The following is a 16,878-nucleotide window of genomic DNA, read 5'->3' on the forward strand; positions in this document are numbered from 1 at the left end:
CAGGACAAAGTAGCCCCACTTGATTGGTACTCAATCCACCACCATCAACATCCACTCCCTCCACCACCGATGCACAGTGGCAGCCGTGTGTATCATTGACAAGGTGGCACTGCAATAACTCCCCAAGGCTTCTTCTACTGTACCTCCCAAACCATGGCTTCTATCATGGGAAAACTGGGAATACTACCACCTGCAAGTTCCCCTCCCAGTCATACACCATTCTGACTTGGAAATATGTCACCATTCTTCACTGTCACTGTGTCAAAATCCTGGAATTCCCTCCCTATCTTCACAGTGGGTGTGCCTACACATCGGGGACTGCAGCAGTTCAAGAAGGCAGCTCACCACCACCTCCCCATGGGCAGCTAGGGACGGGCAATAAATGCTGACCTAACCCAGCGAAGCCCACACCCCCTGAAAGAATAAAGGAAACAATTGTCCAGTTTGCAGGCTCTGGTTGGTGGGGCACCGTGAGGATCAGTGCCAGCCTCTCTGCTCTTCCCAATCAATATCAATGTGGGAACCAAATGAGACATTTCCACGATCGCCGAGGACACGAAACTAGATGAACCTGAGTTATGAGGGGAATATAAAAGAGGCTTCAAGGGGATTTAGACAGGCCTGCGAGTGGGCAAGAACATGGAAGTTGGAAAATAATGTGGAAAAATGTGAAGTTATCCAGTTGGGTAGGACACTCGGAAATACAGAGTATTTCTCCAATATGGAAAGTTTGGGAAGTGTCGATGTCTAAAGGCACCGGTCGGTCCTCGTTCATGACTTACTGAAAGCTAACACGCAAGTACAGCAATCAATTAGGAAGGCAAATGTTATGCTGGTCTTTCCTTCAAAAGGATTTGAGTACAGGATTAATGACGTCTTTCTTCAATTGTATAAAACCTCGGTGAGACTGCACCTGGAGTATTGTGTGCAATTGTAGCCCCCTTACCCAAGGAAGGACACACTTGCCATAGAGACAAGGTGTTCATCAGACTGATTGCTGAGATGGTGGGACTGCCGTATGAGGAGAGATTGAAGCAACGGGACTGTATTCTCTAGCGTTTCGAAGAATGAGAGGTGATCTCATTGAAACTTACAACAATCTTACAGGGCCCGACAGGGTTGATGCAGTTGGATGTTTCCCCTGGCGGAGGGGGAACGTGTCGATAATCGGGGAACACAGTCTCCCAATAGGGAACAGGCCATTTGGAACTGAGATGAGGAGCAATCTTCTGACTGAGAGAATGGTGAATCTGTGGAATTCAGAACCCAGGAGCACTCTGTCATTGGCTATGTTGTAAATAAAGATTGATAGATTTCTAGATAGTGATGTGAGGAAACTACAGGATAAAGGTGATGAAGTCGAAGATCAACCATGATCTAGTTGAATGGTGGAGCAGGGTCCAGGGGCCTCTTCCTGTTCCTTTTCCCTGTGTTTCTTATGTATCAACTCTAATTTGTTTCTTCCTGAAAGATGCTGCTTGAAATCTCTCCCTCTGATGAACCATTCTTACTGACCTGTCCTTTTGTGGGTTATGTCACATTCTGTCTGGTGTATGACGATGTGAAACACTTTGGGATGTTGCACTATGTCAAAGGGAGTTTTTAAATCTAAGTTGTTTCCTTTAAAGCATTGAATGATGTGCAATATTTTTCTCCATTTGCCTGAGCAGATGGATTGCCACGTTCGCCAGCATCATTCCGAAGCTCATCTTACTCCCCAAGAAGTAGTGAGGACTCTGATGCTGAAAGACTGGAGGGAGAGGTCACTGATGATGAAGAGGAGCACAAAACCATCCTTGTTGAAGACGGCGGCGACCCCACAACTGCTGGGACACCAGGAGTAGCCCCTGGAAAGGCAACACTGGGCAGCTGTGAGGTGACAGCTATCAATAATGAGGTGGGGGAGGATGAGAAAGTCACAGAAGGGGGGGTCTGGCTTGAGGGAGCAGAAGGTGCTGAGGAGCAAATTGTCCAGGCTCCAGTGAGAGAGGATCAATCTCCGCAGGGTGTGGGTGGAGACACTGAAGAAAAAGCTGTGACCGATAAAGAGATTGAATCCAGAATGGAGGCGAATGACAAACCAGAGAAGAACAACAAAGAGGTTGTAGAAACAGGTGGAGAAGCTTTAATAACTGTGGACATTCACGACATACATTCCAAAGACGTAGCGTTGAAGGGTAGTAAGGTGAACGTTTGTGCTACGGAACTCTCTGTGCTTGGGAGATCTGTTGGTGAGTAAGAGCAGACTCCCGAGTGCTGCCTCCTTCATGCATGTTCTGTCTCAGCTCCCTTTTAGTTGCAGTGTTGACCTTGGCTGCATTTCCACAACAGAAAAAAACAGCTCTGAAGAGATGCAGTTACAATCTGTCAATTAAAGCAGTGGTGCACGGAGTGTTTAGTCTTCCCTGTGTGTGCTTTAATGGAGAACAAATCCACTGGGTTTGCAACAATTTGAGCTAAACATGATCAACATTTTTGTGAGTGTTTGTGTAAAGGGCTGTGGTGAATCTCATAGAAAGTGCATCAGTGCTCAATTAGTATCACAGAGCGGACACCACAGATACAGGCCATTTGGCCCAATTGGTCATGAAAAGCCCAACAGTGCAGAAGGAAACCATTCGGCCCATCAGGTCTGCGCCAACCCTCCGAAAGAGCGCCCTACCTGGGCCCGCTCCCCCGCCCTATCCCCATAACCCAGGAACCTCACCTAATTTTTGGACAGCAAGGGGCAATTTAGCACGGCCAATCCACATAACCTGCACATCTTTGGACTGTGGGAGGAAACCGGAGCACCCGGAGGAAACCCACGAAACAACGGGGAGAACGTGCAGACTCCGCACAGATGGTCACACAAGGTCGGAATTGAACCCGGGTCCCTGGCATTGTGAGGGAGCAGTGCTGACCACTGTGCCACCGTGCCACCCTCAAAGGCAAGGTTACACCGGGATGAGACTCCTCCTCCTCACAGGCATCTCCATTTAATCCCATCAGCATATCTTTGTATTCCTTTTTTTCAGTTCTAGTATCATGCCTCTGAATTCGTTTGCACCTTCTGCATTGCGTTTATGTCCTGTTTGTAAAATGGCGATGAGAATTGTCCTAACCTTCTATTCCTATCTGCCTCCTTTCTATACCTCCATTTCCCTTGAAATATGGTGGAAGATATTGGGTATAAATTTACCTTTGATGATGATGCAAAGTAGGTGGCTCTGTGCTATTGTCACTGGACGAATCCAGAGGCCCAGGCTAAAGCTCTGGGATGTGGGTTCAAATCCTACCACGGCAGCTAGTGGCATTTGAATTTGGTCAATAACATCTATGGATTTGAAAGCTATTCTCGGTAATGATGACCATGAAACTGCCATTGATTATTGGAAAAGCCCATCCGGGTTCACAAGTACCTCAAAGGCCTTCGTAGCAAGCGGATTCAGGTACAGGATCTGCAATTACACAGGTGAGGCCACACCTGGAGTATTGTGTGCAGTTTTGGTCTGGTTATCTGAGGAAGGATGTTCTTGCTCTCGAGGGAGAGCAGCGAAGGTTTACCAGGCTGATTCCTGGGATGGCAGGACTGACGTATGAGAAGAGATTGAGTCTGTTAGGATTGTATTCGCTGGAGTTCAGAAGGATGAAGGGGGATCTCGTTGAAACTTACAGAATACTGAGAGGCCTGGATAGAGTGGACGTGGAGAGGGTGTTTCCACTTGTTGGAGAAACTAGAACCTGAGGACACGGCCACAGACTGAAGGGATGTTCCTTTAAAACAGAGAGGAGGGGGAGTTTCTTCAGTCAGAGGGTGGTGAATCTGTGGAACTCTTTGCCTTAAAGACACTCAGTGATTTGGCCCCCACAGTCTTCTGCGGCAGAGATAGATAGGTTCTTGATTAATAAGGGGTTCAGGGGTTATGGGGAGAAGGCCGGAGAATGGGGATGAGAAAAATATCAACCATGATTGAATGGAGGAGCAGACTCGATGGGCCGAGTGGCCTAATTTTGCTCCTATGTCTTATGGTCTTATGGACCGGACAGGGTAGATGCAGGAAGGATGTTTCCGATGGTGGGGTGTGTCCAGAACCAGGGGTCACAGTCTGAGGATACGGGATAGACATTTAGGACAGAGATGAGGAGAAATTTCTTCACCCAGAGAGTGGTCGGCCTGTGGAATTTGTTACCACAGGAAGTAGTTGAGGCGAAAACATGGTATGTTTTCAAGAAACAGTTTGATATAGTACTTGGGGCGAAGGGGATCAAATGATTTGGGGGGAATGCAGGTTTAGGCTTTGAGTTGATCAGCTATGGTCATAGTCAATGTGGAGCAGGGCCGAAGGGCTGAATGGCCCCTTCCTGCTCCTATTTTCTGTTTTTAAGGAGTTGAGCTTTTTTAAAACCAGGTTTAACAACTTCATCAAAATTACCCTTTCTCTTTCCCACTCTCCCTCTCTTATCTCCCTGTCTCTTTCCCCTCTCACCTTTCCCTCACTTTTCCTCTTCCTCTCTCTCCTCTCTTGCTGTCTTCCATTCTTTCTCTTCTCACTTCCTCCACTCACTTTTTACTCTCCCTGCTTCAACCCGTGTCCAGATTTGGAACACTCTCTCTCAATACTCCATCTTGCTGCATTTCCATCAGAGAACGTAGTGATTTTGAACTCTCTTTCCAGCATCGGGACATATTCTCCTTTATCCTGATCAATGCCACCCCCAGTCCCTCTGCTTTGCTATGTCGAAGGTGCTGCATGAAGTCCAAATTATTACCTCCAATCCAAAACTCTTCAGCCTAACTGAGAAACCACTGTGAAGGCCCAATAATGTTCCCAAGTAAGGAGGGCTTGGGGTCAAAAGAATGATGTTTGAAGAAACAAGGATCAGTCTGCGGTTCCACAGTTATAACTTCCATCTCCACCATTATAACCAGGGGACACTGGGGGAAGGGCTGGCCTTAACAGCATCTGGGTAACGAAGTGAGGAGAGACTGTACTCTGGCACCGAGTTCTTGATTTGAAATTGCAGCATCTGGATTACTCCCTTTCTATAAGATAACCGCAGCTACATTTTACATTTACTTTGAATTATATGAGACTGTATCCAAAGCAGGTGCATTGTGCCATATGTTTGCCATACCCTTATTGATATGTTTTGCTTTTCCTCTCATCAATCCAGTTTGTGGTGTATTGATGATTCCCTTCTGTTTTAATTTTGTTTGCATTGTGTAAAAGTGTTAAAGAGGATACTGTCACCCATCAAGCGATTATAGAGCTGAACCTCCATTATCTGATCTGATAGATTCGAGGGAAATTTCCATTGCCCCATTGGTTGATGTTATGCAGTGGCGATGATTACAAATCCAGAGGTGGTGAGTTCAAATGCCACGAGAGGTCAAGCTGCGACCTGAGGTCAAGGGGATCTGGTAACTTGTGGGTTAACTGGCACCGTGGCAAGATGGCCTTCTGGTAACAGAGCTGGCCATCCTCACCAGGTCTGGCCTAATGTCACCCTAACCCCTACCCTTAACGATGCCCTAAAATTCAAACTGGCCAAGGCACACCCACCACCACCTTTTCGCTGGGCACCGAGGGGCATGGGCAATAATGACCAGCTTTATCAGCGACACCCATGTTCTGAGAACGGATAAGTAAGAGACAAATGAAGAGTTTGCAGATTCTGGACTTCCGCAGATTGGGGTGACTGCAACACATTCGACTCGGGAACAAACAGTTTTATTGTTTGATAAGGGGAAACGCAGAAAAAGCTTCCGACAAAATGAGACAAAGTCTCACGCAAAACCCTAACCCTGGGGTAGCACTGACGGATAATTGGAATGGATAAAGGTGGTTCTGCACTGTGTGTAGCGTGTGTGTAGATATGTAGATAGTTCTTACCTATTACAATTATTGTCTTATTCAAGGTTCATTGTACTTTGGTTATTTCTGATGCAGCAATAAATGTGAACTCTGGGTAGAAGTGAATGAAGTTACAGCCTTTTTAATATGCAAACGCTCTCATTATTGAGTGACATGAGAAGGTACACGTGTTGGGGTAGTGCAAAATATTCTTGGAAGCTTGCGGATATTCTATTCTCTTCCCCCCCCCTGCCCTGCCCCCGCCCTTTCTCAGAACAATCAACGGAGGAGGAGACCATTCAGCCCCTCAACTGTTCAATTAGATCATAGCTGATCCATACCTGAAGTCTGTTGAGTTGCCTTTTCTCCAGATCCCTCCGCCTTGCCCAAGACAAATGTCTGTCTGGAATGTCCTGCATGTGTAGGCTTTGTGAGGGAGAGCGCTCTTTTCCCCTGCCCTTTGTGTCAGGAAGTACTTCCTGACATTACCTCATAGCTCAAATGTGAAGGTCCTAATCTCTTGTTTTGATCTGCCACTACAAGAGGACATATTTCTGTACCTTTAATAATTTTATGCACCTCAATTAGATCACCCCTTAAACTTCTGTATTTAGAGAACACAATCTTAGTCAATGCAACCTGTCTTCCTAATTTAGTCCTTTTAGCCCTGGCATCATTCTCATGAATCAACACTGCATTCACCCCAAGGTCAGAGTAATTGCCAGAACTGAACACAGTTACTCCAGATGGGGTGTTTCCTCTGTACTGATGTTACTGATTCCCGTGGGATCCTCACTGAAATAGGAACTCCGCAGCAACTCACCAGGGCTCCTTCGGCAGCACCTTCCAAACCCATAACCTCTACCATCCAGAAGGACAAGGGCAGTAGACGCCTGTCAATACCACCACCTGGAGGTTCCCCTCCAAGTCGCTCACCATCCGGACTGGGAATATATCGACGTTCCTTCACTGTCGCTGGATCAAAATCCTGGAACTCCCTCCCTAACAACACTGTGGCTGTTCTTGCATCACATGGACTCTAGCGGATAAAGAAGACAGCTCACCACCATGTTGCCAAGGGCAATTGGAGATGGGCAATAAATGCTGCCCGAGCCAATGGCGCCCACATCCCGATAACAGATAAAAAAGTCTTCAGGCAATTAATCTGGCGATGAGTGACAGCAGATTACTTGAGAATGAAGTAAGGGCAGTGTGGGCCGGGTGGGGTGGGTAGTCACTCTCACTGAACCCAGACCCCACTGTAATAGTCAGCAAGTGAGGAAGTTCCTCCTCACATTACGTAGGCACCAATTGGAATAACCAGCTCTGGGCTCCACACTTTAGGGAGGATGTCACGGCCTTGGAGAGGGTGCAGAGGGGATTTACTGGAATGGGAGCAGGGATGGGGGATTTCAGTTAATGTGGAGAGACTGGAGAAACTGGGATTGTTCTCCTTTGAGCAGAGAAGGTTCAGAGGAGATTGAATCGAGATGTTCAAAATCAGCAAGAGTTTTGATGGAGTAAATGAGGAGAAAGTGTTTCCGTGAGAGGAGGGAGGGGAACCAGAGGGACACAGATTGAAGAGAATGGGTAAAAGAAGCAGAGGGGGAGATGAGGAGAATGTTTTTTACCCAGCGAGTTGTTGTGATCTGGAAGGTGCTGCCTGAAAGGGCGGTGGAAGCAGATTCAATAATAACTTACAAAATGAAATGAAAATCGCTTATTGTCACGAGTAGGCTTCAATGAAGTTACTGTGAAAAGCCCCTAGTCGTCACATTCTGGCGCCTGTTCGGGGAGGCTGTTACGGGAGAGGGAACTGGATAAATATTGGAAAATGAAAAAATAATTGCGGGCTGTGGGGAAAGAGCAGGACAGCAAAGAGCAGACACGGGCACGATGGACCGGTGGTCTCCTACTGTGCTCTCTGAATCCAATAGTCCAATTTGCAGCAGAGGTTACTGACCTTTTTATTTGCTCTCTGCTTTAATTTACTGAGATCCCTGCATGCTGTGAGACTGAGGAACTGGGCAATATACTGCTCCGCTGCCCCTTCTGTGATTGCTGCATGTTAAGTTGTCTGAAGCATGGCCTGTATTTACTGATGTGCTAAAGTGTTGTCATGTATCACTTCAGTGTCCCGAACCTCTTAACCTCTACCTCCCTCTTTAAGATGCTCCTTAAAACCGACATCAGTAACCAAGTGTTTGGTCACCTATTGAAATAATATCTCCTCACGTGGCTCCAACTTGGTAACACTCTTGGGATGTTTTTCTGCGTTAAATTTTATATACACGGGAACTGTTGACTTGAGCGGTGTGACACTGTCTGTTTGATGCACAGGTGAAAGGTCCATATTGTTGTTGAAACTCTTGTAAACCACGACAAGTATTGGCTGCTGTTTCTAACCTCCGTCTTTGCATTGTTTTGTGATTCCATTTGTGATTTTCGCTACCCCGCCTTCACTGTCTGCTACTCTGATTGGTTCGTGCTCCTTCTGCGGAATGACGTCTCGGCCCCTCCCCGTCCTCCCAGACTCTCTGCCACTCCGAATTTCAGAGTGTAAGTCTGTTCAGGAGAAAATTGCAGATGCCATTAAAGAGGAAGAACATTGTAATTCGGAGCCAGAGCCCAGTGATTCCAGTACTGAGGAGGAGGACGAGACGGCAAGCAGGGATGATATGGAGAAAGCACTCACACAAAATCAGGAGAGTAAGTTACACACTTTCCCTTACATACACCTTAGGATCACATTACATACAGCTAAATTATTCAGCAAAGTGATGATTGAGGAAAGGAAACAGCTTGCATTGAACAGCAACATTTTACCACTTAAGTAGCCACTATTGTCTTATGGGGAAATAGGACAAGCAATGTTTGCACCGTAAGATCCCAATAATCACAAAGTGGTAATGATTAGATATTCAATTTCTTTAGTGATGTTGATTGAGAGACAAATATTACTTCGAAACACTGGCCGTGGCTTCACCTTCTCGTCTAAATGGTGGTAACTTCTCCTGAGAGTGCAGTGAGGCTGTGCAAGAACCCTCAACGCTGACGACTAAATTTATGGTTTACGACTCAATCCTTTCATTGTTTTGGCCAAATCTTTGACACATTCAATGTCTTTTTAAGCAGTGGACATGCAGGGAAAGAAACAATGTTACCCAGTGTTTCCCTGTATTTAGGGATAACTTCCATTGACCCTTTCAATGCTGACTCCACATATTGTCAAGGAGAGCCCCGGATCTTCGAAGCTCTCTGGTCGCAAACACAGAGACGTTGCTAATTCATTGTGGATGACAAGTGTACGACAGGAACCTCCTACACAATTTGCAGGTGGCCAATGTGGTAACCAGTAAGCATGGCACTGATCTAATCAATAAGCAGACAGACACACATCTCACATCTCGAAACTAACTTGACATGTTAAACTAGATATTCTGGGAATGCACACTTTAAACTTCTTCAGTATCTGAGCTACAGTAAAAAATTACAAGACAGAAAGAAAAATCCTTTGAGATTAAACCAAATCCTAGAAATACATAGATATGTAAATATAAGGGTATTTAGAATTTCTAAAATTCAATGTTTAATCTGAGACAGCCCATCCTCCACTGCAGCGCTCCCTCAGTACTGACCCTCTGACAGTGCAGCGCTCCCTCAGTACTGAAAGAACAAACAAAGAACAAAGAAAAGTACAGCACAGGAACAGGCCCTTCAGCCCTCCAAGCCCGTGCCGACCAAGCTGCCTGTCTACACTAAAATCTTCTACACTTCCTGGGTCCGTATCCATCTATTCCTATCCTATTCGTGTATTTGTCAAGATGCCCCTTAAATGTCACTATCGTCCTGGCTTCCACCACCTCCTCCGGCAGCGAGTTCCAGGCACCCACTACCCTCTGTAAAAAAAACTTGCCTTGTATATCTCCTCTAAACCTTACCCCTCGCACCTTAAACCTATGCCCCCTAGTAATTGACCCCTCTACCCTGGGAACAACTCTCTGACTATACACTCTGTCTATGCCCCTCCCTCATAATTTTGTAGACCTCTTATCAGGTCGCCCCTCAACCTCTGTCGCTCCAGTGAGAACAAACCGAGTTTATTCAACTGCTCCTCTGGCACTCCCTCAGTACTGACCCTCTGACAGTGCGGCACTCCCTCAGTACTGACCCTCTGACAGTGCAGCACTCCCTCAGTACTGACCCTCTGACAGTGCAGCACTCCCTCAGTACTGACCCTCTGACAGCGCAGCATTCCCTCCGTACTGACCCTCTGACAGTGCAGCACTCCCTCAGTACTGACCCTCTGACAGTGCGGCACTCCCTCAGTACTGACCCTCTGACAGTGCAGCACTTCCTCAGTACTGACCCTCTGACAGTGCGGCACTCCCTCAGTACTGACCCTCTGACAGTGCGGTACTCCCTCAGTACTGACCCTCTGACAGTGCGGCACTCCCTCAGTACTGACCCTCTGACAGTGCAGCACTCTCTCAGTACTGACCCTCTGACAGTGCAGCACTCCCTCAGTATTGACCCACTGACAGTGCAGCACTCCCTCAGTACTGACCCTCTGACAGTGCAGCACTCCCTCAGTACTGACCCTCTGACAGTGCAGCACTCCCTCAGTACGGTAGCATAGTGGTTAGCACAATTGCTTCACAGCTCCAGGGTCCCAGGTTCGATCCCTGGCTTGGGTCACAGTCTGTGTGGAGTCTGCACGTTCTCCCCGTGTATGTGTGGGTTTCCTCCGGGTGCTCCGGTTTCCTCCCACAGTCCAAAGATGTGCAGGTTAGGTGGATTGGCCATGATAAATTGCCCTCAGTGTCCAAAATTGCCCTTTGTGTCGGGAGGGGTTACTGGGTTATGGGGATAGGGTGGAGGTGTGGGCTTGGGTAGGGTGCTCTTTCCAAGAGCCGGGGCAGACCCGATAGGCTGAATGGCCTCCTTCTGCACTGTAAATTATATATGATCAGTGCTGCACTCCCTCAGTACTGACCCTCTGACAGTGCGGCACTCCCTCAGTACTGACCCTCTGACAGTGCGGCACTCCCTCAGTATTGACCCTCTGACAGTGCAGCACTCCCTCAGTACTGACCCTCTGACAGTGCGGCACTCCCTCAGTACTGACCCTCTGACAGTGCGGCACTCCCTCAGTACTGACCCTCTGACAGTGCGGCACTCCCTCAGTACTGACCCTCTGACAGTGCAGCACTCCCTCAGTACTGACCCTCTGACAGTGCAGCACTCTCTCAGTACTGACCCTCTGACAGTGCAGCACTCCCTCAGTACTGACCCTCTGACAGTGCGGCACTCCCTCAGTACTGACCCTCTGACAGTGCAGCACTCCCTCAGTACTGACCCTCTGACAGTGCGGCACTCCCTCAGTACTGACCCTCTGACAGTGCAGCACTCTCTCAGTACTGACCCTCTGACAGTGCAGCACTCCCTCAGTATTGACCCACTGACAGTGCAGCACTCCCTCAGTACTGACCCTCTGACAGTGCAGCACTCCCTCAGTACTGATCCTCTGACAGTGCGGCACTCCCTCAGTACTGACCCTCTGACAGTGCGGCACTCCCTCAGTACTGACCCTCTGACAGTGCAATACTCCCTCAGTACTGACCCACTGACAGTGCAGCACTCTCTCAGTACTGACCCTCTGACAGTGCAGCACTCCCTCAGTATTGACCCACTGACAGTGCAGCTCTCCCTCAGTACTGACCCTCTGACGGCTTGGGTCACTGTCTGTGCGGAGTCTGCACATTCTTCCCGTGTCTGCCTGGGTTTAATCCGGGTGCTCCGGTTTCCTCCCAGAAGTCCCGAAAGATGTGCTGTTAGGTGAATTGGACATTCTGAATTCCCCCTCTGTGTACCTGAACAGGCGCCGGAATGTGGCAACTAGGGGCTTTTCACAATAACTTCATTGCAGTGTTAATGTAAGCCTACTTGTGACAATAAAGATTATTATTATTATAAGCGTATTACTGATCCGTGACCTCGCTCCAAAAAGCTGCTTTTGCTACTTTCCCCTTAATACCTTTGCTGAACAAACTCTGGCAATCACAAGGTTTAAAATTTAACATTTGATCTCCCACCGATTGCCATTTGAGGAGGAGAGTTCAGACTTTATTTGCACAAAGACATGGTTTGGAACTTGAATCCTGAAAAGGGTAGCTCTCGGATCAGTGATGGGAAACCTGGTACCCATCAGGGTTCTGAGTACGGCTCACAAGACATTCTCTTGACCATTGGCCACGCGCAAAGTTGGCACATTCCAGCGGCCTGACTGAAGTGAGTGGCACATGAAGCGAGGGCGAGTGACGCGGAGTGTGTGCTGAGTACAGCAGTGACTGAGAGAGCCGTACGCTCCCTCTGTATCCAAAGAGTACTTTTTTTTTTTTGCCTTTACCAGTTAATGAGAGTTCTATTGACATCTCAATAATTAAGCCTTTTCTCTAACTCGTTTTGAATAAATGTATTAAATCTTATTCAATGATTCCAGTTAGTTATTTCAATCTTGGATGCACTGAGATGATGCCTGGCCACTCACTGGCCTAATTTACCCCTCACCGCTTTAGATAATGTCCCTTGGTCCTACATTTCCCAACGTTCAGAGATATTTTTCTCTATCGACCCGATGTGTTTCCCTTAGTATCTTGAAAACTTCGACCAAATAGAACCATCGAAAAGTTACAGCGCCATTCGCCCCATCTTGTCGATGCCGGCCCGAGTACACCCAGGTGCCCTTTCTAATCCCATCTTCCCGCACCCTGTCCACAGCCCTGTAGCTTACAGCACTGAAGGTGCAGATCCAGGTACTTTTAAAAAGAGTTTAGGGTCTCTGCCCCCACCACCAACTCGGGCAGTGAATTCCAGACTCCCACCACCCTCTGTGTAAAGAGGTTCCTCCGCATGTCCCCTCTACACCTTCTGCCACTCATCCTGAATCTCTGACCCCTGGGTCCAGAATTCTCCACCAAGGGAAACAATTTTATCCTGCCCACTCTATCTCTTCCCCTCATAATTTTGTGCATCTCACTTAAATCACCCCTCAGCCTTCTTTATTCCAAGGAAGATAACCACAACCTGTACAATCACTCCCTGTAGCTACACTTTTCCAGCCCTGGCAACATTCTTGTAAACCTCCTCTGCCCTCTCTCCACAGCAATAACCTCCTTCCTGTAATGTGGTGACCAGAACTGTACACAATACTCCAGGTGTGGCCTCACCAGTGTTTTATACAATTAATAATAATAATCGCTTATTGGCACAAGTAGGCTTCAATAAAGTTACTGTGGAAAGCCCCTACATTATATCCAACATTATATGCTTCCTTTTATATTCTATACCTCTGCCAATGAAGACGAGCATTCCAAATGCTTTCTTTACAACCTTGTCTACTTGAACTGCTGCCTTTCGGGACTTGTATATTTGTACACCGAGATCTCTCACATCATCTACCCCCCTTGGTATAATCCCATTTATTGTGAACTCCCCATAACTGTTTGACCTCCCTAAATCCATGACCTCTCACTTCTCATGGTTAAATTCCATCTGCCAATTTATCGCTCAGGCCACCAGCCCACCTATATCATTCTGGAGATTGTAGCTATCCTCTACACTGTCCACCACTCGGCCATTGTAGCTATCCTCCACACTGTCCACCACTCGGCCATTGTAGCTATCCTCCACACTGTCCACCACTCGGCCATTGTAGCTATCCTTCACACTGTCCACCACTCGGCCATTGTAGCTATCCTCCACACTGTCCACCACTCGGGCATTGTAGCTATCCTCCACAATGTCCACCACTCGGCCATTGTAGCTATCCTCTACACTGTCCACCACTCGGCCATTGTAGCTATCCTCCACACTGTCCACCACTCGGGCATTATAGCTACCCTCCACACTGTCCACCACTCGGCCATTGTAGCTATCCTCCACACTGTCCACCATTCGGCCATTGTAGCTATCCTCTACACTGTCCACCACTCGGCCATTGTAGCTATCCTCTACACTGTCCACCACTCGGCCATTGTAGCTATCCACCACACTGTCCACCACTCGGCCATTGTAGCTATCCACCACACTGTCCACCACTCGGCCATTGTAGCTATCCTCTACACTGTCCACCACTCGGCCATTGTAGCTATCCACCACACTGTCCACCACTCGGCCATTGTAGCTATCCTCTACACTGTCCACCACTCGGCCATCGTAGCTATCCTCCACACTGTCCACCATTCGGCCATTGTAGCTATCCTCCACACTGTTCACCACTCGGCCATTGTAGCTATCCACCACACTGTCCACCACTCGGCCATTGTAGCTATCCTCCACACTGTCCACCACTCGGCCATTGTAGCTATCCTCTACACTGTCCACCACTCGGCCATTGTAGCTATCCTCTACACTGTCCACCACTCGGCCATTGTAGCTATCCTCCACACTGTCCACCACTCAGCCATTGTAGCTACCCTCCACACTGTCCACCACTTGGCCATTGTAGCTATCCTCTACACTGTCCACCACTCGGCCATTGTAGCTATCCTCTACACTGTCCACCACTCGGCCATTGTAGCTATCCTCCACACTGTCCACCACTCGGCCATTGTAGCTATCCTCCACACTGTCCACCACTCAGCCATTGTAGCTATCCTCCACACTGTCCACCACTCGGCCATTGTAGCTATCCTCCACACTGTCCACCACTCGGCCATTGTAGCTATCCTCTACACTGTCCACCACTCGGCCATTGTAGCTATCCTCCACACTGTCCACCACTCGGCCATTGTAGCTATCCTCCACACTGTCCACCACTCAGCCATTGTAGCTATCCTCCACACTGTCCACCACTCGGCCATTGTAGCTATCCTCCACACTGTCCACCACTCGGCCATTGTAGCTATCCTCCACACTGTCCACCACTCAGCCATTGTAACTATCCTCCACACTGTCCACCACTCGGCCATTGTAGCTATCCTCTACACTGTCCACCACTCGGCCATTGTAGCTATCCTCCACACTGTCCACCACTCGGCCATTGTAGCTATCCTTCACACTGTCCACCACTCGGCCATTGTAGCTATCCTCCACACTGTCTACCACTCGGCCATTGTAGCTATCCTCCACACTGTCCACCATTCGGCCATTGTAGATACCCTCCACACTGTCCACCACTCAGCCATTGTAGCTATCCTCCACACTGTCCACCACTCGGCCATTGTAGCTATCCTCTACACTGTCCACCACTCGGCCATTGTAGCTATCCTCTACACTGTCCACCACTCGGCCATTGTAGCTATCCGCTACACTGTCCACCACTCGGCCATTGTAGCTATCCTCCACACTGTCCACCACTCGGCCATTGTAGCTATCCTCCACACTGTCCACCACTCAGCCATTGTGGCTATCCTCTACACTGTCCACCACTCGGCCATTGTAGCTATCCTTCACACTGTCCACCACTCGGCCATTGTAGCTATCCTCCACGCTGTCCACCACTCGGCCATTGTAGCTATCCTCCACACTGTCCACCACTCGGCCTTTGTAGCTATCCTCCACACTGTCCACCACTCGGCCATTGTAGCTATCCTCCACACTGTCCACCACTGGGCCATTGTAGCTATCCTCCACACTGTCCACCACTCGGCCATTGTAGCTATCCTCCACACTGTCCACCACTCGGCCATTGTAGCTATCGTCTACACTGTCCACCACTCGGCCATTGTAGCTATCCTCTACACTGTCCACCACTCGGCCATTGTAGCTATCCTCCACACTGTCCACCACTCGGCCATTGTAGCTATCCTCTACACTGTCCACCACTCGGCCATTGTAGCTATCCTCCACACTGTCCACCACTCGGCCATTGTAGCTATCCTCCACACTGTCCACCACTCGGCCATTGTAGCTATCCTCCACACTGTCCACCACTCGGCCATTGTAGCTATCCTTCACACGGTCCACCACTCGGCCATTGTAGCTATCGTCTACACTGTCCACCACTCGGCCATTGTAGCTATCCTCCACACTGTCCACCACTCGGCCATTGTAGCTATCCTCCACACTGTCCACCATTCGGCCATTGTAGCTATCCTCTACACTGTCCACCACTCGGCCATTGTAGCTATCCTCCACACTGTCCACCACTCGGCCATTGTAGCTATCTTCCACACTGTCCACCACTCGGCCATTGTAGCTATCCACCACACTGTCCACCATTCGGCCATTGTAGCTATCCTCCACACTGTCCACCACTCGGCCATTGTAGCTATCCTCTACACTGTCCACCACTCGGCCATTGTAGCTATCCTCTACACTGTCCACCACTCAGCCATTGTAGCTATCCTCGACACTATCCACCACTCGGCCATTGTAGCTATCCTCCACACTGTCCACCACTCGGCCATTGTAGCTATCCTTCACACTGTCCACCACTCGGCCATTGTAGCTATCCTCCACACTGTCCACCACTCGGCCATTGTAGCTATCCTCCACACTGTCCACCACTCGGCCATTGTAGCTATCCACCACACTGTCCACCACTCGGCCATTGTAGCTATCCTCCACACTGTCCACCACTCGGCCATTGTAGCTGTCCACCACACTGTCCACCACTCGGCCATTGTAGCTATCCTCTACACTGTCCACCACTCAGCCATTGTAGCTATCCTCTACACTGTCCACCACTCGGCCATTGTAGCTATCCTCCACACTGTCCACCACTCGGCCATTGTAGCTATCCTCCACACTGTCCACCACTCGGCCGTTGTAGCTATCTTCCACACTGTCCACCACTCGGGCATTGTAGCTATCCACCACACTGTCCACCACTCGGCCATTGTAGCTATCCTCCACACTGTCCACCACTCAGCCATTGTAGCTATCCTTCACACTGTCCACCACTCGGCCATTGTAGCTATCCTCTACACTGTCCACCACTCGGCCATTGTAGCTATCCTCCACACTGTCCACCACTCGGCCATTGTAGCTATCCTCCACACTGTCCACCACTCGGCCATTGTAGCTATCCACCACA

General features: G+C 48.8%; 1 protein-coding gene across 1 annotated transcript in view; it reads left to right on the top strand.

Annotated features, from left to right (window-relative positions):
• Window positions 1–16,878, top strand: part of erich3 (glutamate-rich 3) — a 123,231-nt gene that overhangs the window by 68,322 nt on the left and 38,031 nt on the right. The window contains exons 14-15 of the mRNA XM_038793412.1: window positions 1,671–2,231; window positions 8,370–8,546. Of these exons, the coding sequence (XP_038649340.1) occupies window positions 1,671–2,231; window positions 8,370–8,546 (738 nt within the window). The remainder of the gene's footprint in view (window positions 1–1,670; window positions 2,232–8,369; window positions 8,547–16,878) is intronic.

The sequence above is a fragment of the Scyliorhinus canicula genome, chromosome 4 (assembly GCF_902713615.1).
Source record: "Scyliorhinus canicula chromosome 4, sScyCan1.1, whole genome shotgun sequence".
NCBI lineage: Eukaryota > Metazoa > Chordata > Chondrichthyes > Carcharhiniformes > Scyliorhinidae > Scyliorhinus > Scyliorhinus canicula.